This window comes from Bos javanicus, chromosome 20 (assembly GCF_032452875.1).
Source record: "Bos javanicus breed banteng chromosome 20, ARS-OSU_banteng_1.0, whole genome shotgun sequence".
Classification (NCBI taxonomy): domain Eukaryota; kingdom Metazoa; phylum Chordata; class Mammalia; order Artiodactyla; family Bovidae; genus Bos; species Bos javanicus.
In genome coordinates this window covers 37024408-37047021 of record NC_083887.1, presented here as the reverse complement: position 1 = coordinate 37047021, position 22614 = coordinate 37024408, and the positions used below count along the sequence as shown (strand labels likewise).

General features: G+C 39.9%; 1 protein-coding gene across 8 annotated transcripts in view; it reads right to left on the bottom strand.

The window, feature by feature from the left end:
- Window positions 1-907: 907 nt before the first annotated feature.
- The window catches only part of CPLANE1 (ciliogenesis and planar polarity effector complex subunit 1), a 107909-nt gene continuing 86202 nt past the window's right edge, over window positions 908-22614 (bottom strand). For 7 of the 8 annotated variants that reach the window (XM_061393698.1, XM_061393696.1, XM_061393700.1 and 4 more), the window contains 9 exons: window positions 19998-20028; window positions 19358-19489; window positions 16854-17019; window positions 14946-15004; window positions 14129-14290; window positions 12974-13101; window positions 7402-7491; window positions 1927-2099; window positions 908-1417 (listed from right to left, as the gene is read on the bottom strand). In XM_061393698.1, the coding sequence (XP_061249682.1) occupies window positions 1244-1417; window positions 1927-2099; window positions 7402-7491; window positions 12974-13101; window positions 14129-14290; window positions 14946-15004; window positions 16854-17019; window positions 19358-19489; window positions 19998-20028 (1115 nt within the window). In that variant the 3' untranslated portion in view covers window positions 908-1243. The remainder of the gene's footprint in view (window positions 1418-1926; window positions 2100-7401; window positions 7492-12973; window positions 13102-14128; window positions 14291-14945; window positions 15005-16853; window positions 17020-19357; window positions 19490-19997; window positions 20029-22614) is intronic. The other variant, XM_061393702.1, reaches the window with a different exon arrangement.

The following is a 22614-nucleotide window of genomic DNA, read 5'->3' as shown; positions in this document are numbered from 1 at the left end:
GCCTGGCGAGCTGCAGTCCACAGGGCACAGAGTCCGACATGACTGAGTTACTGAACAACAAAAGTCTGGTGGGCTCAGTTCACATTGTTAGTGCTAAAGCAGCAGTTCTTAAACTTTTTGTTCTCTTTATACTCAAGGTTATTGAGGAGCCCAAAGAGCTTTAATGTAGGTATATCTGTCAATATTTATGTCAGAAATGAAAACTGAGAAAAATGTTTAAATTACAATAACCCCCATTCAATGTTAACATGTGATGCATGGCAATGTTTGAAAGTTTTACAAGTATCTTCATTTCTGGTTTAACAGATGACTGCTGAATTCTCAAACCAGTTTCTGCATTGATGTCTTTTGAGTTGAAGTGTATGAAAAAAGTCTGGCCTCACACAGGTAGGTAGTTGGAAAAGGAATATTTAACATTCTTTTTCAGATAATATTCTTTGATACGGCACTAAAAATGGACAAATATGTGAAGGTTTTTAGGTTTTTTCTCATAAAAAATTATTTCCAAGATTGTGACGCTGTTTGGGTGCAGCACCAGAATTACCCAGGTCTCTGCCCCTCGGTTCTCATGAAGTTAACATGCGCCTTCCAGAGTCAGGAGTCACGGTCTCTTTCTTCCCCACCCAAATCATCCATTTCCTTTTCTTCCTCCAAGTCTTTTTCAGCTGAGGACAGAGGACAGGAGATCTGGACGACATGAAATGTGGTTTATTTAGAAGTTCAGAATTGGTGGAAGGTGGTTAGTTCCTTTTTACTCCTAGGTCAAGCCCTATACAATTTTAGGATATGTTTTAAATGGAGTTCATTATAGAGTGTCTCAGGTGAGAGAGTGAACTTCACCTCAATGAAAGAATTTTTTTTTCTATCAGATTTACCCAGGTTGTTTCTCAAAACTCAGGAGATAAAGGAAGATGCAAGATAGATTTTTATTGAAAGTAGCTTAAATATAAGTTTGGCTTGAAAGGTACTGTTTATTTCATCATTTAAAAAATTATACCTAAAGATAATAAGTCAAATGCAAAAACATATCATACGACTATAGTTAACCCTTTTCCTTTGAAGGTAAAATCATTGAGAAATGTTTATTTTCCTTATTAAAATGTCTAATCCAAGTAAGGGTGCCTACAGGTGGTAAATTCACATTGCTTCCTCCATTGCTTCTCTCCCTTAAACCCACAAAGTCTTGCTGAACTTCATCGCTGAGTTGTGGGCCTTCACGTGGAGGCAGAGCGGTGTTTGGGTCTTACAGGTCCAGGGCCCAGTGGACAGAGAGGCTCTTATCCTCCACGCCGGCCACCATGTCTTCCACAGCATCCCAGTCAAGCTTGCTCAGGATGCTGCCTGTGCTCTCGGACAAGCTCTCCGTGCCACCTACCCCCAAAGGAGCCTCTGACTTTTCTTCAGTTGGTGAGAAGTCCTATCAAATTAAGAAAAACAGTGAATTGTGGTCCTGAGGAAAAAAAAATAAATGGCACATGAGCTAAGTTTTCCAAAGGCCCTAGAGCTGCTCATCCACCAAAGAGTGACGGAAATGTGAAGAGAACCAGGGCTGTCGCTGCCCAGCACATCTGGACTGGCGATGGGACCACTTGACACAACGAGATGCTGGCACCAGGCCTGAGGAGTAGACAGCGGACTGTCGCACCTAGAGTACAATATTCTGTTCTTACATTTTTGTTGTGTTTTGTTTGGGTTGTGTTTTTGTTGTTAAAAAGAAAATACGCAGTCAACGAAAATTCTGAAAGACAAATGCTGGAGTATTCAGCCCAAAGTGTAGATGCTTTGAATCACAACTTCAAACTGACCTAACAACCCTGAAGTATGTCTACATCCCACACACACACACAAATAAGTAAATATGCAAAGAAAAAATCCTTAAGAATACAAATAATCACCAGGCAAACTGCAACTTGGAGTAATGCATACCTGTAGCAGGGAACTGTGACTCTCGTGGAGAATCGCACGGATGTCTGAAGGTACCAACCACGGGCTCACCACAGTCTCTTCTCTCTCATACTCTATACACACCTCCTTGGTTTGAGGCGCGAGCCCAGCGCTTCTGTGACTTTTTATACAGTGCTGACAGGGAGCATTGGGGCCTTTCCAGGGAAAAGAACAAAGCATACTTTAGGACAGATTCATTGCTAAGTTTGTTCCTTATTGTGACTCTTACTGTCAAATCCAAGGCAGCCAATCTCATCTAATATTGGAATCACAAGGTCTGCTTGGCTTTAGGATTCTAGCAATTCCTGTTCTGTTGGTGTGAGAGAAGGAAACTGAATTCTGGCCAACTTTTTAACTTTTTATTTTACATTGGAGTATGGTTGATTAGGAAAGAAAAGTGAAATCGCTCAGTCATATCCGACTCTTTGTGAACCCATGGACTACCAGGCTCCTCTGTCCATGGGATTTTCCAGACAAGACTACTGGAATGGGTTGCCATTTCCTTCTCCAGGTTGATTAACAATATTTGAGTAGCAGTTAACAATGTTTGATTAACAATATTGTGTTAGTTTTCAGGTGTATACCAAAGTGATTCAGTTGTACATATACATGTATCTCTCACATCCATACATGACCACTGGAAAAACCATAGCCTTGACTAGACGGACCTTTGTGGGCAAAGTAATGTCTCTGCTTTTGAATATGCTATCTAGGTTGGTCATAACTTTCCTTCCAAGGAGTAAGCGTCTTTTAATTTCATGGCTGCAATCACCATCTGCAGTGATTTTGGAGCCCAAAAAATAAAGTCTGACACTGTTTCCACTGTTTCCCCATCTATTTCCCACGAAGTGATGGGACCAGATGCCATGATCTTTGTTTTCTGAATGTTGAGCTTTAAGCCAACTTTTTCACTCTCCTCTTCACTTTCTGCCATAAGGGTGGTGTCATCTGCATAATCTGAGCTATGGCTATGGTTTTTCCAGTAGTCATGTATGGATATGAGAGTCGGACTGTGAAGAAAGCTGAGCACCAAAGAATTGATGCTTTTGACCTGTGATGCTGTGAAGACTCTTGAGAGTCCCTTGGACTATAAGGAAATCCAACCAGTCCATCCTAAAGGAGACCAGTCCTGGGTGTTCATTGGAAGGACTGATGGGTCAGCAGTGGCCCATTGTGGGGACCAGGGCATTGGCAGCAGCAGTCCTGGGATATGTGTCTTGGCATAAGTCCTCTTGGAGGTCACCATTAGCCCTACCATAAAGCCAGGAGATCAAAAAGATCAAATTGCCAACATCCGCTGGATCAGAAAATCATCTATTTCTGCTTTATTGACTATGACAAAGCCTTTGACTGTGTGGATCACAATACACTGTGGAAAATTCTGAAAGAGATGGGCATACCAGACCACCTGACCTGCCTCTTGAGAAACCTGTATGCAGGTCAGGAAGCAACAGTTAGAAATGGACATGGAACAACAGACTGGCTCCAAATAGGAAAAGGATACTCAAGGCTGTATATTGTCACCCTGCTTATTTAACTTATATGCAGAGTACATCATGAGAAATGCTGGGCTGGATGAAGCACAAGCTGCAATCAAGACTGCTGGGAGAAATATCAATAACCTCAGATATGCAGATGACACCACCCGTATGGCAGAAAGTGAAGAAGAACTAAAAAGCCTCTTGATGAAAGTGAAAGAGGAGAGTGAAAAAGTTGGCTTAAAGCTCAACATTCAGAAAATGAAGATCATGGCATCTGTCCCATCACGTCATGGGAAATAGATGGGGAAACAATGCAAACAGTGTCAGATTTTATTTTGGGGGGCTCCAAAATCACTGCAGATGGTGACTGCAGCCATGAAATTAAAAGACGCTTACTCCTTGGAAGGAAAGTTATGACCAACCTAGATAGCATATTGAAAAGCAGAGACTACTTTGCCAACAAAGGTCCATCTAGTCAAGGCTATGGTTTTTCCAGCGGTCATATATGTATGTGAGAGTTGGACTGTGAAGAAAGCTTAGCGCCAAAGAATTGATGCTTTTGAACTGTGGTGCTGGAGAAGACCCTTGAGTCCCTTGGACTGCAAGGAGATCTAACCAGTCCATCCTAAAGGAGACCAGTCCTGGGTGTTCATTGGAAGGACTCATGTTGAAGCTGAAACTCCAATACTTTGGTCACCTCATGCGAAGAGTTGACTCATTGGAAAAGACCCTGATGCTGGGAGGGATTGGGGGCAGGAGGAGAAGGGGACAGCAGAGGATGAGATGGCTGGATGGCATCACCAACTCAATGGACATGAGTCTGGGTAAACTCTGGGAGTTGGTGATGGACAGGGAGACCTGGCGTGCTGTGATTCATGGGGTCGCAAAGAGTCGGATACGACTGAGCGACTGAACTGAACTGAAAGCCAGGAGACTCCAGGATTGGGATGCCTTAGGCCAAACAACTAACCGGGAGGAAGCACAGCCCCACCCATCAGCAGACACTTGGATTGAAATTTTACTGAGCACAGCCCTGCCCACCAGAGCAAGACCCCCATTTTCCCCGCAGCCAGTCCTTCCCATCCAGAAGCTGGCATAGGCCTCTTATCCTCATTCACCAGAGGGCAGACAGAAGAAACAAGAACTATAGCCTCCAAACCAAAAACTACAATCACGGAAAGCTAACCAAAATAAAAAGAAATAGGATTATGTCCCAGATGAAGGAACAAGGTAAATCTCCAGAAAAACAAATAAATTAAGTGCAGCTAGGCAACCTTCCATAAAAAGAATGTAGAATAATGATAGTGAAGATAATCTAGGATATTGGAAAAATAATGGAGAAGATGCAAGAAATGTTTACCAAAGACGTAGAAGAATGAATAGAAATGAACAGTAGACGAGAGGGAATCCATAGCAGAATAACTGAGGCAGAACAACAGGTAAGTGACATGAAAGACAGAATGGTGGAAATTACTGCTGCGAAACAGAATATAGAAAAAAGAATGAAAATAAATGAAGACAGCCTAAGAGACCTCTGGGACAACATTAAACACACCAATATTTGCATTATATGGGTCCCAGAAGGAGAAGAGAGAAAGGACCTGAGAAAATATTTGAAGAGATAATAGCTGAAAACATCCCTAAAAGGAAATAGTCAACCAAGTACAGGAGGCACAAAGTCCCAGGCAGGATAAACTCAAGGAAGAATACACTGAGACATGTAGTAATCAAACTGACAAAAATTAAAAACAAAGATAAAAATGTAAAAGCAAGAAGGGAAATAAAGACAACATACAATGGAAATCCCACAAGATTATCAGCTGATTTCTCAACAGAACCTCTACAAGCCAGAAGGGAATGGCATGATATATTTCAAGTGATGAAAGGGAAGAACTTTTAACCAAGAACACTCTACTCAGCAAGATTCTCGATCAGATTTGATGGGAGAAATCAAAAGCTTTCCATACAAGCAGAAGTTAAGAGAATTCAGCACCATTAAACCAGTTTTACAACAAATGCTAAGGGAAATTCTCTAGGCATGAAAAACCCTTGCATCCCTGGGATAAATCCCACTTGATCATGGTGTATGATCCTTTTAAGGTATTGCTAGTATTTTGTTGAGTATTTTTGCATCTATGTTCATTGGTGATATTGTCCTGTCATTTTCTTTTTTTGTGTGCCATCTTTGTCTGGTTTTGGTATCAGGGTGATGGTGGCTTCACAGAATGAGTTTGGGAGTATTCTTTCCATGGCACTCTTTTGGAATAGTTTCAGAAAGACAGTTTTGTTAACTCTTCTCCAATTGTTTGATACAACTCACCTGTGAAGCCATCTGGTCCTGGACTTGAGTTTGTTGGAAGTTTTAAAATCAGTTTCAATTCAGTACTTGTGATCGGTTTGTTCATATTTTCTAAGAATGTGTCCATTTCTTCTAGGTTGTCCATTTTATTGTCATATAGTTGCTTGTAGTAATCTCTTATGATCCTCTGTATTTCTGCAGTGTCCACTGTAACTTTTTTCATTTCAAATTTTATTGATTTAAGCCCTCTCCCTTTTTTTCTTGAGTCTGGTTTATCACTTTTGTTTATCTTTTCAAAGAACCAGCTTTTAGTTTCATTGATCTTTTTCAACTGTTTGCTTCATCTCTTTCATTTATTTCTGCTCTGATCTTTATGATTTCTTTCATTCTACTGACTTTGGATTTTGTTTGTTCTTCTGTCTGTAGTTGCTTTAGTTGTAAGGTTCGATTGTTATCTGAAACTTTTCTTATTTCCTGAGGTAGGACTGTATTGCTGGAAACCTCCCTCTTAGAACTGTGTCCCATGGGTTTGGATCACTGTGCCTTCACTGCCGTTTTTCTCTATGCCTTGGTTTCTTTAGTGACTCATTGGCTGTTTAGTAGCATACTGTTTAGCTTCCACATATTGGTGTTTTTTCCAGTTTTTTTTCCTTGTAGTTGATTTCTAATCTCATAGTGTTGTGGTCAGAAAAGATGCTTGATATAATTTCGATTTTCTTAAATTTACGAAGGCTTGCTTTGTAGCCCAGCATGTGATCAATCCTGGAGAATATTCCATGTGCACGTGAGAAGAATGTGTATTCTGCTGCTTTTGGATGGGATGCTCTGTAAATATTAGTTAAGTCCATCTGGTCTATGTGTCATTTAAGAACTGTGAGTCTTCATTGATTTTCTGTCTGGATGATCTATCCACTGATGAAAGTGGGGTGTTAGAATCCCCTACTATTATTGTGTTATTGTCAATTTCTCCTGTTATGGCTGCTAGTATTTGCCTTATATATTGAGGTGCTCCTATGTTTGCAATTGTTATATCTTATCTTGGATTATTATGTAGTGTTCTTCTCTCTTGTAATATTCTTTAAAGTTTGTCTGATATGTTAGGGTTAGGGTTCTATTTTGTCTGATATGAGTATTTCTACTCCACCTTTCTTTTGATTTCCATTTACAAGGAATATCTTTTTCCATCCCCTTACTTTCAGTCTGTAGCTGTTCTTTCTACTGTTCTAAGGGTATGTGAGGAGGCCACTTCTCTGCATTAGTTTTCTCAGCTTAAGATGGGGATAAGAGTTGCCCTACCAACCTGGCATTAACAACCTGAGAGTTAAAAGGAGGATGAATGTGAAATTGTGTTTTAAATTGTGAAAAGTAACAGCAGTTGAGGGATGGGCTGGAGGAGATGTTAGGAATTGAGATAATGAGTTATAATTTCCTTCTCTCTAGCTGATCAGACGAGAGCTAATTTGGCCATACTTATGGGTCTATGTGCTCTATGGCTATGTGAGCACAGCACCTTCCTGACTACTTGTTTTTATGTTGAGCAGTACGCTTATTAAGCCCATTACCACCATCCAGCCACACTCTTTATACTAAAATCTGTATTTGACATTTCTAAGAGTGATTTATGATTTAAAAATTTTTAGTATTAAGCCCCAGAACTTTCTATCCTTTATCCCATACCTTTTCGGATGATAACTGGAGATTGTACAACCTTTCTAACCACCATTTTGGCTGCACCAGCTTTTCTCTGTGTGGTAAAAGTAGCAGTTTCTACAAAGACAGGAAAACTCCTTCAACTTTCCGTATGTATGTGTTATTTTTCATCTTTCAAGTTGTAAATTCACTGAGGACAGAAATATGATTAGTAGAGGCCCAATGGCTCAGCAGTAAAAAGTCCACCTGCAATGCAGAAGACATGGGTTCAACCCCTAGATAGGGAAGATGCTCTGAAGGAGGGCATGGCAATCCACTCCAGTATTCTTGCCTGAAAAATCTCATGAATCTCATGGATAGAGGAGCCTGGTAGGCTACAGCTCATGGGGTTGAAAAGAGGTGGACATGACTTAAGCAACTGAGCACAGTAAAAGATGGCTGATTTGAACCAAGAAAGCAAAACAAGAGTGTAGCTGAAGGAAGGGAAAGTCTACTTTGAGGCTTGGTATCTCTATAGGACAACCACAGCCCTTTCTCATCTGGCACATGTGCCTCAACAACATCTCTGGCAACTGGAAAATCCAGGCATATAAGCCTATTCCCAGTGGAATACCTAGGCAAAATGCCAAGAGAAGGATCAATTAAGGGTTCTTAAATTCCAGGATTGGTAGCATCCATTTACTGTATATGTTATTGAAAATACTTTACTTGTAATCCTCAACAACTCTATGAGGTAGATTTTTAAAAACATATCTGATGACACAAAGTAAGCAAGGGAGCTGGGCTATGAACCTGGATAATTTCAAAGGCTAGACCCTATTATTTATGCCTATAATGCCTCTCAGATACTTATATAGTCTCTATATATTATTTTTGATAGAATTAACCATAAAACAAGGGGAAGAAAAGACGCTTACCTTTAACAGTTTGTACACAGGGCTGAATAAAATAGCCAAAAAAACCACTGTATACTGCTTTATAAAAGACAGATAGCAACATATATAGTCAAACCCACAAGTATTTTTAGGAAAATTTCTTTTACAGAAGAACTTCAGGGAATCGTTAAATCTTGATGGATCCAAACTTCTCATCTGTACAATGACTAAACTTGCCTCAGTGGGGTCAAGTTGACTGTTACACTGACTGGGTTTCTCCATTGCCTCTGAATGCTGCCAGGGGAACGGCTGGTTCTGGGTGTGGCAGAGGCAGTCAGGAAGGTCATTGTGTTCACAGTCCCTCAAGCTGCCTCTACTACCTTACCTTTAGAGATCTAGGGAAGCTAAGTGACAGGCCCTCGGATAACAGCTAGTCATATACTGTTCTATGATTACTGTGTAAGTACTATAATATCTACCCATTAATATACTTGAACAATAATTAGTTTATAAATAGCTATTTTTAGGCAAAAATCTAGATAGTTTTTTCCCCCATTTATCTAATTATTCAATTATGCTAAAGCTTTTGACTGTATGGATCAGAGCAAACTGTGGAAAATTCTTCAAGAGATGGGAATACCAGACCGCCTTACCTGCATCCTGAGAAAGCTGCATGCAGGTCAAGAAGCAACAGTTAGAACTGGACATGGAACAATGGACTGGTTCCAAATTGGGAAAGGAATACATCAAGGCTGTATATTGTCACGCTGCTTATTTAACTTCTATGAAGAGTACATCATGCAAAATGCTGAGGTGGATGAAGCAGAAGCTGGAATCAAGATTTCCCGAAGTATCAGTAACCTCAGATATGCAGATGATACAATACCAGTGGCAGAAAGGGAAAGAAACTAGAGAGTCTCTTGATGAGGGTAAAAGAGCAGAGGGAAAAAGTTGGTTTAAACTCAATATCCAAAAAATGAAGATCATGGCATCCAGTCCCATCACTTCATTGCGGATAGATGGATAAAAAGTGGAAACGGTGACAGATTTTATTTTCTTGGGTTCCCAAATCACTGCAGACGGTGACTGCAGTCGTGAAAATAAAGGATGCTTGCTCCTTGTAAGGAAAACTATGACAAACCTAGACAGCATATTAAAAAGCAAGGACATCACTTTGCTGATAAAGGTCCATAGAGTCAAAGCTATGGTTTTTCCAGTAATCATGTATGGATGTAAGAGATCATAAAGAAGACTAAGCACCAAAGAATTGATGCTTTTGAACTGTGGTGCTGGAGAAGACTCTTGAGAGTCCCTTGGACACCAAGGAGATCAAACCCGTCAATCCTAAAGAAAATCAACCTTGAATATTCATTGGAAAGACTGATGCTAAAGCTCCAATAATGTAGCTACCTTATTTGAAGAGATGACTCACTGGAAAACACCCTGATGCTGGGAAAGACCGAGGGCAGGAGGAGAAGGGGGTGCCTGAGGATGAGATGGTGAGATGGTATCATCGACAAAATGGACATGAGTTTGAGCAAACTCCAGGAGATAGTGAAGGACAGGGAAGCCTGGCGTGTAGCAGTCCATGGGTTTGCAAAGAGTAGGACATGACTTAGCTACTGAATACCACCACCACCACAAGATGAAGAGAGTCTTGCTACCCTCAAAACATTTAGTCTATAATGGGACAGAACCGACTTTATACATGACTACGACATAAGGCCCGTTGCAGTAGTGCCTCAGAAGGGGCAGGAACACTGGATTGAGGATTCAGAGAACAAATAAAAAAACCTGATTTGTTACCAGTGCTACTGAGCTCAGTTGCTCAGTCATATCCAATTCTTTGTGACCACACAGACTACAGCCCACCAGGCTCCTCTGTCCTTGGGATCATCCCAGCAAGAATACTGGAGTGGGTTGCCATTTCCTCCTTCAGGGGATCTTCCCGATCCAGGGATCAAGCCCACACCTCCTGCACTGGCAGGCAGGTTCTTTCCCACGGAGCCACCTTTGGGAGGTCCCCCCCAATGCTACTACTATTTGTCTCTACTGTTCACACCACTGTGCAAGTTAAGTATTAGCCAATTTAAAAATGAAAATAGATGTTAAAATCATTACATCAGGTTAGAACAGCTAAATAACTGAAATTAGGGATGTCTTCCAAGACACTGGAAGGGTATCATTACGGTAATAAGGGGAAATTTGAGTGCTGGAATGGGAGCACACAGCATGTGTTTGGAAAACAAGCCTGCAAGTGTCGTGGGTTATCTGGATATTATGGAGGAAGGAGGCTAAGGAAACCGATGGGGAAGACACCTTGCAGGCTAGGGAGAGGGTCTGGACTTATCTGCACAGGCTGGGGGTTACTGAGGACTTCTGTGCGCCTCAGCAGCAGGAACACCTCCTCAAGCATAGCTCAGCAAGAGGGAGCACGTAATGGGTCCAAAGGGGGCCGAGGTCTCAGCCCAGTCAAGTGCAACGTAACAATACAAGCCTAACACTGGACAGGTCCAAGAAAAAAGACGTATTTCCACATAATCCAAGACTTTTCCATATGACGTTAAGAAACCATGATTCAAGTTTAAAATCCTCTCCAATTTTGGATATTTAATTTTTGTAAATTTATAAGGTATAAAATTTTTTTAAAAAGTTTTTAAAGGTTACTATTTTGAAATTCTAGTTTTAAAAAGAACAGTTTTCTTATTGTAATCTGTCAACCAAAATCAAGAGTTAACAAAATTATAAAATTTTATCTAAAGGATTGTGATTTATGGAAACTCCAATTTTCTCAACTGAGGCAGCATACTAAAGGTCACGTTTTAGATGTGGCCCTGACTGGGTTTGAATACAGACTCTACCACTTCCTAGATATCTGATCTTGGGGAGTTATTTCAACTTTCTCTGCCTTAGCTTTCTGATGCTTAAAATGGGAACACAGTACTACCTTTCTAACAGAGTTGTAGAGAAATAAAAATAAATGGGAGAAAATAATAGCAAATGAAGCAACTGACAAACAACTAATCTCAAAAATATACAAGCAACTCCTCCAGCTCAACTCCAGAAAAATAAATGACCCAATCAAAAAATGGGCCAAATATCTAAATAGACATTTCTCCAAAGAAGACATACAGATGGCTAACAAACACATGAAAAGATGCTCAACATCACTCATTATCAGAGAAATGCAAATCAAAACCACTATGAGATACCATTTCACACCAGTCAGAATGGCTGCGATCCAAAAGTCTACAAATAATAAACGCTGGAGAGGGTGTGGAGAAAAGGGAACCCTCTTACACTGTTGGTGGGAATGCAAACTAGTACAGCCACTATGGAGAACAGTGTGGAGATTCCTTAAAAAACTGGAAATAGAACTGCCTTATGATCCAGCAATCCCACTGCTGGGCATACACACTGAGGAAACCAGAAGGGAAAGAGACACGTGTACCCCAATGTTCATCGCAGCACTGTTTATAATAGCCAGGACATGGAAGCAACCTAGATGTCCATCAGCAGATGAATGGATAAGAAAGCTGTGGTACATATACACAATGGAGTATTACTCAGCCATTAAAAAGAATACATTTGAATCAGTTCTAATGAGGTGGATGAAACTGGAGCCTATTATACAGAGTGAAGTAAGCCAGAAGGAAAAACGCCAATACAGTATACTAACGCATATATATGGAATTTAGAAAGATGGTAACGATAACCCTGTATACGAGACAGCAAAAGAGACACTGATGTATAGAACAGGCTTATGGACTCTGTGGGAGAGGGAGAGGGTGGCAAGATTTGGGAGAATGGCATTGAAACATGTGAAATGTCATGTATGAAACGAGATGCCAGTCCAGGTTCAATGCACGATGCTGGATGCTTGGGACTGGTGCACTGGGACGACCCAGAGGGATGGTATGGGGAGGGAGGAGGGTTCAGGATGGATTTTCAAAAAATTACAAAAAAAAAAAAAGTTTTATTAAAGTATAACAGAGTTGTAATTCTAATAATTAAACAGAACCTGGCTCACTAGTTATTATTATACAGTCTTAGCTGTACATATTTATACTACATGTTAGCTATGATTATACATTTTTAAACAAATAAATATGTTTTACTTTAGTAACAAAAACCCAAATATGGCAAAATTAATTAAAGGATGGCTAGTCCAGGCCAGGACACTGGAGTGGGTACTCTTTCCCTTCTCCAGGGGATCTTACCAACCCAGGGATCGAACCCAGGTCTCCTGCATTGCAGGCAGATTCTTTACCAGCTGAGCTACCAGGGAAGCCCACCAATAAGTAAATAACAGATGTTATATGTTTAAATATGGAAAAGAATATTCAAAAATGGTAAAAACATTATTTCCATCTGAGCCTCTTCTATTCCTCCTCTATGATATATCCATCCTGTAATCTATTAGAAGTTGATTGTAAAAATGCCTACATCTTTAACCAGACACATCAAAGAAACTGATTCCCAAATAAGTCATATCACACAGAATTAAAGGCCATTAGTTTATGTAGATTCCTAGGGTCTTCTCATTTCAAAGTAATAGAACAAAATTCCAGTACAGCTAAATCTTCATCAGTCTCTTGCATTCTGTTGAAATGGGAACTGCTTTTAACTGAGATTTAAAACTTTTCACTAATGAAAACACAACTCTGGAACCAAGAAAGAATAGGTCCAAATTACACAAGATAAAAGAAAGCTCTCAATCTTACCACGTGGCCAAGGTGAGCCTTGAGATTGCCCAAAAGGTCTCCCCTTTTGGGTATAACTTGGTTTGGTGGATGTATGTCTGACTTTTCCAGGTCTGTATATTGGAAAATTGTGACCATGTCGATTCTCTCTGAAGTAGAAATCACATAATTATATTCTAGACTCTTCTATCAGTGATATATTTCAAAAATCCAAATTTCAGCTCAGATTAATACATTCATTTGACTTGGCTTATTCTGCACCTCAGTGGTCATTTAGTGTATAGTAACTTATACCTCAAAGTTTACTCATTTTTTTCCCAAAGAAATTGGTTTTTATTATCTCTCTAATCATTTCAAAAGCTGTATACATTTGCCAGTTATTTATGTATTAAATAGTGTGCATTATTCTAAGAAATATTCAAGGAGAATCTCTGCTATTTTGATTACACCTCAAATTACACACAAGTAGTATGATTAATCTAGGTTTGCGTTGGGTAGCATTTCCTCTAGGTTCTTAAGTTACGAGATCATGTTTACAAACCTAATCAGTTATTTTGTCAAAGGTGGTAATTTTTAACAACATTAAACTGCTAATTCATTTCCTCCTTATGTGTCACTAACAAATTTTGTGTTTGTGTGCCATATGAGAAACTTTACTCTTGGGTGCTTTTCTTTAGCATCCATGTTTAATTAATCCTTGCCTACTGAACTCTTATCCAAACTGAGTGCAGGTCATTAATTTAAGAAACATGACAGTATCTACAACTGAATCGGCAAATAACTCGGAGGGGACAGCAGAAGAAGCAGTGAGCTGATGAGGACCATCGTTTTCCTACAAGAGTGGAACCAACTGGAGAAACAGGGAGAGCAGCTAGGAGGCAAATTACAGAAGGAATGTCACAAAAACTACAGAAAGGAAGAAAACAGGATTGAATGGATATAAAAACTGTATTAGGCACTCAGAAGTGCTTTGCTACGTCTTAATTAGATATTTAATGCCTTTTTCGTCCTTTTCCTTGGTGATTCTATAAACTGATGAAAACTAACGATGGCACTGTTCCCCTTCACTTTATCACCATATTTCAGAGCGAACACATGGAACCCGAGTCACATCGGCGCTCCACACTATCACGCCTGGCGTTATCTTCCCAAGTGACACGCCAGACCTCGTCTTACCCTCTTGGAGAAGGAGAGAGTTGCCTTCTGGGAATGTGGGCTTTTCTGTTAGGCAATGGTTTCTGAGCAGCTGCTGGAAGTTGTACTGACTCAGATAATAGTTCATTCATCAGAGTGTATGCTTGTGAGATTCGACGACTATAATGGTCTGAGAGTAGCAATCTTCAAAATAAAAAATTAAATAACATTTAGTAAGAGAGTCCCTTTTACTTCATATTTCTAGAGGGAACATGGTGTTTGAAGACCACCTAGTACTGATTTTCTTCAATGCAGTTCAATGCAAATTCAAATGTCAGATTTCTGAAAACCATTAGGAGGTATTATTAAAGGTACCTGTAGGCTGCAATCCATGGGGTCGCTAAGAGTCAGACACGACTGAGTGACTTCACTTTCACCTTTCACTTTCATGCACTGGAGAAGGATATGGCAACCCACTCCGGTGTTCTTGCCTGGAGAATCCCAGGGACGGGGGAGATTCTGGGGGGCTGCTGTCTATGGGGTCGCACAGAGTTGGACACGACTGAAGCGACTTAGCAGAGGCAGCAGTGGGGTACTTAAAAAATGCACACACGTATTTGGATTGGGAGAGGGACAGGGATTTCAGAAATAAGTTATAAAAATTGAATGGAATAAACAACATTTGAAAGCAAATTCCTAAAAAGGATAGTGGAATCTAATTATTTTCCCTGCAGTTATCTCCCACACTTTTCTATTTATCAACAAAAAGGGACTACTGTGAAAACTAGCATGCCTAAGGCATTACCTATGGTCTCAAGTGAGTGAGAGAGAATGATCAGGGTGTAACTACCAAACTCACCTGTCTTTTTCATGCTTCATCTTTTGTCTCAGCCTGATTTCCCTTGAAGTCATGTAAAACTGCACAAGAAATAACCAGTTAGTTCATTACCATTCAGTTCAAATAATTAAACCATTACAATCCACGGAAAACATGAAAATTCTACTAATAAATTTTAATAGGAAGCTAAAATATAATTTTGCTATTTAGGAACAGTATAAAACATTGTCATATTTGATGAATCTTGCCTACTCCAGCCCAAAACATGAAAATGTTAAAGCATCATGTAATTAAAATAAAATCCAATTTAATAAATAGAGTACAAAGTCTATTTTAGCAGCTAAATTCATATATTTTCTCAAAAGGAGAGATCCTTATCAGCTGCAACTTAAAATGGAGAACAGACACATTTCAGGATGGAGACACCTATACTTTGTACTCTGTCTTGTGATTAATCTCACCAAGAGCTTGGTTGATAAAAGCAGAAATGAGTGAGGCATTCAAAACCATCATTTTAATGTTTTAAAATGTTTGCCAGAAACCTACTACAGTAGGTTTATTGTGACTTGTAAACTCTTCAAAATGCATGTGACACAAGATAAACTGGCCAACATCAGCTATAAATATGTCTTATTCCGAAATACTGAGTTACTATTGAATTACTAATGAGGGTAAGTCCTTTCACAGGGATGACTGTGTATATAAAAACATACATAGAGAAGTGAATTCACTTTCTCAAGGTCCTATATAGTAGTCAATAATAAACGCAATGTTTTATTGATTTCTAATAAAAATGTAAATTTTAAATTACATTAATCCCTCACTAGTTCCATATCTTTACCCAAATAGAAACTAAAATTTACCTGCAATACTGAAGGAGATGTCACAAAGTCTAAGAACAAAACAGTCCCAACACCCTCAGAGTTAATTTATTCTAAATTTGGATATAATTCTAACCATCTGGGGTATCTGTTTGGCTGATGGGAGGGTGATATGGGAACTCACCCTCCATGGGGTGGAAGAATACACATATACACACGCACTGTAAGATTCTGGTCTTCAAGCTCTGAAGGTCATTATCATGTCTCCAGAGCTATCAACAAAATGTCATCTAATGTTAGCATGCCTTCTCCAGACACAGGTAAATAAATGACATTAAGTAATAGTTCACCTACTTTTGCACATTTGGTGCTTAAATGTGACAATCTTTCTTGGAAGATTCACTTATTTTATAAAATGTGTTTCCCTAATGATGGTGAAAAAAATAAAGTATTATATTTATTTCAGATTACAAAGTAAAAGATACACTATAGTCCAAATGTAATGTAAATGTGACTTTCATAGTTATATAATCATCCAAGTAATACTGCCTTATTCCATCTTCTGAAGCAAAACACTTCTGACCTAGCCATGGTGATATCCATAGTCAGGACTCAGTAAACAAACGTTGACAGTTTAAAGGAAAGCTGAAACACACACAGAAGTGCCACTACTCTGTTGGTACATGACTGGACCATACTTTAAAAAGGTTTTTTTGTAGACAACTTACAGACAGAAAACTGATTTTTAAAATGCCTTTACTACATACATCATCAAGTTGTTCGACTGCAACTGACTTTCATTGAAAATTAAGGGAGTGACTTCAGTTGGTCGCCCAATCCCTTGATCTCTTCATTCAATGGTTAAAATGTTAGAGCCATAATTAGCCTCATGGAGAAAAAATATTTAAGACAGTTTAATCAAACATGGTTTATAGTCCCTTGCTACATTTTGTTAAGGTAATTTCTTAATTTTCCCTGACTTAAGTAAAATGCTGACTTTTCTATCAAATAATAAATGATTCTGAATTATGTTCATCCTTCTCTTGAATACCTGCCAGGAAAAAGTTATGCATATTCTGTGATAATTCAATTACCCTTGATTACTTACTGGGTTATTCCTGGGGCAGAAAGGATTGTGTTCTTGCCCTCTCTTCTCTGCCAGCTGATTTAAGTACTCTGCCATTCTTTCTTTTCGTTTTCTTTTCATCCAGACTTGAATCTCTCTTCTCTCCTTCTCAGTTCTTTGTGGACGTCTACCAGAGGGATGCTGCATCCTGAGAAATTTAACCAGCAGTGCATCACTTGATTTTAAATTTGTTAGGGAGATAGTACACGTACCCCAGTGTTCACTGCAGCACTATTTACAACTGCCAGGACATGGAAGCAACTTGAATGTCCACTGATAGATGAATGGATAAAGAAGATGTGGTACATACATACAATGGGATATTGCTGCTGCTGCTGCTAAGTCGCTTCAGACTCTTAGCGACCCCATGGACTGCAGCCTAACAGGCTCCTCCATCCATGGGATTTTCCAGGCAAGAGTACTGGAGTGGGGTGCCATTGCCTTCTCCACCATGGGATATTACTCAGTCAGATATAAAGGAAATGAGTCAGTTGTAGTGATGTGAATGGATCCAGAGCCTTGTCATACAGAGTAAGTCAGAAAGTGAGAAACAAATATTGTATATTAATGAATATATGTGAAGTCTAGAAAAATGGTGCTGATGAACGTATTTGCAGGTCAGGAACAGAGGTACCGATGTGGGGAATGGACCTGTGGACACAGCTGGGAAGGAGAGGTTAAGATGAATTGCGAAAGCAGCACTGATGGATACACACCACCATGAGTATGTCGGACAGCTGGCGGGAGACTGCTGTACAGCACAGGGAGCTCAGCTCAGTGCCCTGGGATGACCCAGAGGGGTGGAATTGGGGTTGGGGTGGGCAGGGGTGGGAGAGAGGCTCCAGAGAGAGGGAATACATGCATACATATGGGCTTCCCTGGTGGCTCAGACAGTAAAGAATCTGCCTGCAATGCAGGAAACCTGGGTTCAGTCCTCGGGTTGGGAAGATCCCCTGGAGGAGGGCATGACATCCCACTCCAGTATTCTTTTGGGTTTTCCTGGTGGCTCAGATGGTAAAGAATCCGCCTGCAATGTGGGAGACCTGGGTTGGATCTCTGGGTTGGGAAGATCCCCTGGAGAAGGGAATGGCTACCCACTCCAGTCATATGCTTTGATGTCTAGTCAATTTGCTCCAACCTGTCTCCTGAAATCCACTGACAAAAATCTCAGGTCACCAAGAGCCTCTTCAGTCTTCCTCCTACTGGACTTCTCTATAGTATCTGGTGCAACTGGCTTCTCCTTTCTGCTTTAAACTCTCTCTTACCTGGGTCTTTTTCTCACTCTCAAAACACAACACAGCCTCTTATACTGGGCATCCTTCTTCTCTGCTCACCACCAATATGAATGTTTCTAAAGGTTCTGGATTTCTTCATCATCTATTCCTGGACCATCTCAATCACTTCCAAAACTTATTACACAGAGATGACCTCTAAACTGCAGCCCTCCTGGACCCGGAGCTGGCCTCAGGTTCCTGCTCAGGCTGTACTTCCCAGGGTCCAACCTGAGCTAATGAGCAGCATGGCAGGGATGCTGTGGCTGGCCCTGACCTGTAAGAGACAGGACTCCTCTGAAGTTGACTCTGGCTTGATGTCTCACCACTGACCCAGCTGAAGCTTTCCTAGAACCACACTGTACTCTGGACTTAACTGACTCAGCCTTCTCTCCTCCACAGGGAGGGGCCAGACTTGCACTGTGGTCTGATGCCTCACTTCTGATCTTCTTCCTCTCAGGAATTTTCTCGATACAGCTTTTGTACATCTAATCCCATCCTGGCTTCTACACAAACAGCACTAACAGTGGCCCAAGAAACAAGGTGGTGTGAGACAGCAATTCAGGGCCGACTCAAACACACAGCGTGGGAAGAAGACACCATCCTAACGTGAAGACGGGTTATGGACAGAGACAGTGTGGTTTCACACTAGACACCTGCTTTTCTTCTGGGAGTCTGAACTCTTGAGATGCTCCAGGCAGAGAGTACCCTATCCAACCAACCCCCAATGAATCAATAAGCCAAAAGGTGTATGTATCCCAAGGAAGCATCAATAGAAGAGGCAGCCTTTATTCTATCAAAAACCAGTTCATGGCCCAGGAAAGGCAACAAGGAAAAACATTTTAACATAATATTCCAAGAAAAGCTATTTAAAATGTATTCTAAAGGTTCATGTCTAGGGTAAAGTACTATGAACTAAATTATTAATTACTTTAAGAAGAAACAGGATTATATTTATGTTGTACTCAGAACGATGAGACCTTCAGAAAACTCAGGATACAGACGTGCTGTATTAGTTACAGAAGCCAGTCTATGATTGTTGGAGGAAGGGGAGGAATGACACACAAACATCACAAAATCTATTAACAGAGAAAAAAAAATCTATGTAAGCTTTGAATCTGTTTTCTAAAAAATCACCAAAAATGGTCATTTTTTTTAATACTCTTAAACCATAATCATTTTAAACAGGTTAAAAATGAATTATTCAATGATTACCTGGAGATGCTCCTAGCCTGTTGCTCTGTTAGGCCGAGCTCTTCACTGGAAACTCCATCTTTTGTTATAAGGTCATTGATAATGTCTGCAATATCAGTCAGTTCACTCATCTGGAGTGGATCTACCGAAGCACTTCATTCCCAAATGCAATATGAGAAATACAAATCAGTACCCACAACTTACTTATATTAAGCAAAAATAAGCATTTAAAACTATGCTCTCCAAGAGCATAAATGAACACAAAAAATGATAAGCATATAACTAATTTCATTCTATTGCTTTAATCTCATTAATCCTCAGTGGAAAAGCATAATCATCAGTAATTGACAACTTCATATGTACTCTCAAAGGAGCAAATGTAAGGCCTAGAAGACAGCTTCTAATCTGTCCTGCCTATTGCAATTTAATACATATGCAGTAAAAGAAAATGCAGCAGATACTCTACCTACCTACTCTAAAACAGTGAGATACAACATAACAATCATCAGTTTCTTAAAAGATCCCATTCCCAATGGGAATTACATTCCTTTAATCCACAAAAAATATTTAGTGTAAAGTTTACATACATATGAACAACAAAATTTCCAGAACATATGATTTGTACCTAACTGCAAGTAAAACTATGAATTAAGATAGTTACCTTTCAAATAATTCATCACTGTTGTTCACACCTTAAAAAAAAAGAAACATTACTATGAATTAAAATTTCAGGTCAGTTATTTTTTTCTATTTTAAATTATTAGCCTGATCTAGAAATTATATGTCCACAAACTGAAATATTTTTAAACCTCCATTTGGTGGTGAATAGTGTCCACATTTTAAGATTACTTGTCTATCCAGAGCACTCTGAACAATACATGTTAGGAGGTATAATCTACTTTGCTTCATACACGGTTTAGAATACTGGAGTGTGATTTACTTTTTAAAAAGAAAAGAAAACAAAAAAACTTTTGATGATCTGAAGTGAATACTGTGTAGAAAACATCTAATTTAATCCCAAAAGCCTTTACATGGAAGAACATGACTCAAAGGATGATTTTTAAACCTTGTCCAGTATTAATAACATGTCTTTAGAGCAAAACATAGCCTTTTCAGCTTTCTGTGTTTAACCCTCAAAGAGAACTGAGTTAACAGAGAGAAAAGTGTCCTGACATCTCTTCTCAAAAACATTTCCTTAAGATTTTCTAATACTAAGATAAACTCACCTTGCCTCTATGACTGAGACATCCCCATGTTTTTAATATCAAATAATTTTGCTTTCTTAAGCACATTTTTTGTTTTTTAATCCTCACATCAAGAATTTCACATTATCTTTGGTCTCTGAGTCTGGTCATTTGTGAGTTCTTCAATAATGGTGTAAGTACAGACTTGTTTATATAGTTGCTAAGTCATGTCTGACCCCAAGAACTGTAACCCCCCTCCCAGGCTCCTCTGTCCATGGGATTTCCCAGGCAAGAATACTGGAGTGGGTGCCATTTCCTTCTCCTGGGACTCTTCCTGACCAGGGATCGAGCCTGCATCTACTGTAGCGGCAGGCCGACTCTCTAGCCTGCGACACCAGGGAAGCCCTAAGTGTAGACTAATCAGATATAAAAGATCTAAGAAATGAACGATTTTGATAAAATGATTCTTTTTATCAAAAGGCAGAAAAGTGTTATAGTCAAATAACTTTTAAAAGTAGTTACGCAGAAAGATTCTATCCTTCATTTTCAAACCACCTTTGGATTTCTTCTATGGGATGGCCTTTATAATTTACTAACACACGCAACAGATGAGCTTCATTCCTTGATGGTCACAGTTCCTTTTTGAAAAAATGCCAAACAGTGCACTCAGCCTGATCATCGACTTCACTTATTAGAAATACCGATAGGTCTTAAAGTGCTCAAAAAAACTCAGTCTTCTTTCTTAACTTTCTGGTGGCCTGTGAAACTGTCAGGGATTCACTGTTTCTTGAAAGTCCCTTCACCAGAGGCTGCTCATCCGCTTCCCTCACTGGGTGGGGTGGGCTCCTCCTGCTCTCTGATGGATGACATTTCTCAGGCTGGTCCTAAGCATTTCCCCATTTTCCATCAATATTAACTATATAATTAGGGAAAAAGGCTCTTCTGTTTTTTAGCCTAAACCTCTCAGCAAGCTCTAATTGCTTATCAAAAGCTAGGTCCTAAATATGATATGAATATCGCCTGAAATGCTACATCTGGTTGAAGGTGCTCTAAGAGTTTGACATTAAGACCTGGTGATATCCTTGCTCTTAGTCTGACAATGCTAACCAGCCATTTGCGTTCTCCTTCTCCACCCATGCCATCCACTTAGTCAGTGAGTATCAGTTCAGTTCAGTCGCTCAGTCATTTCCGACTCTTTGCGACACCGTGAACCACAGCATGCCAGGCTCCTAGTCCATCACCAACTCCCAGACTTTACCCAAACTCATGTCCATGGAGTCAGTGATGCCATCCAGCCATCTCATCCTCTGTCGTCCCCTTCTCCTCCTGCCCTCAATCTTTCCCAGCATCAGGGTCTTTTCCAATGAGTCAGCTCTTCACATCAGGTGGACAAAGTATTGGAGTTTCAACTTCAACATCAGTCCTTCCAATGAACACCCAGGACTGATCTCCTTTAGGATGGACTGATTGGATTTCCTTGCAGTCCAAGGGACTCTCAAGAGTCTTCTCCAACACCACAGTTCAAAAGCATCAATTCTTCAGTGCTCAGCTTTCTTTATAGTCCAATGCTCACATCCATACATGACCACTGGAAAAACCATAACCTTGACTAGATGGACCTTTGTTGGCAAAGTAATGTCTCTGCTTTTTAATATGCTGTCTAGGTTGGTCATAACTTTCCTTCCAAGCAGTAAGGGTCTTTTAATTTCATGACTACAATCACCATCTCCAGTGATTTTGGAGAAAATAAAGTCTGCCACTGTTTCCACTGTTTCCCCATCTATTCGCCATGAAGTGATGGGACCGGATGCCATGATCTTAGTTTTCTGAATGTTGAGCTTTAAGCCATCAGCTGCCTGTTCAGAATGTCTCATTTCTTCTCCTTTCCCACAACACTGCCCAGACCCTCATCACTGCCCAGGTCACATTAATTTAAAAGTTCACTAACTGACCTAGACCTCCATCCTAGTGTTCTTCCAAACCTCTCCTGCTCAAAATTTGTCAGTGATTCCCAAGTACCAAATGTAGTTTAAACTTCTCAGATACAATCAGAATCCACTAAGGCCTCTTTAACTACATTTCTCAATTCTCCCT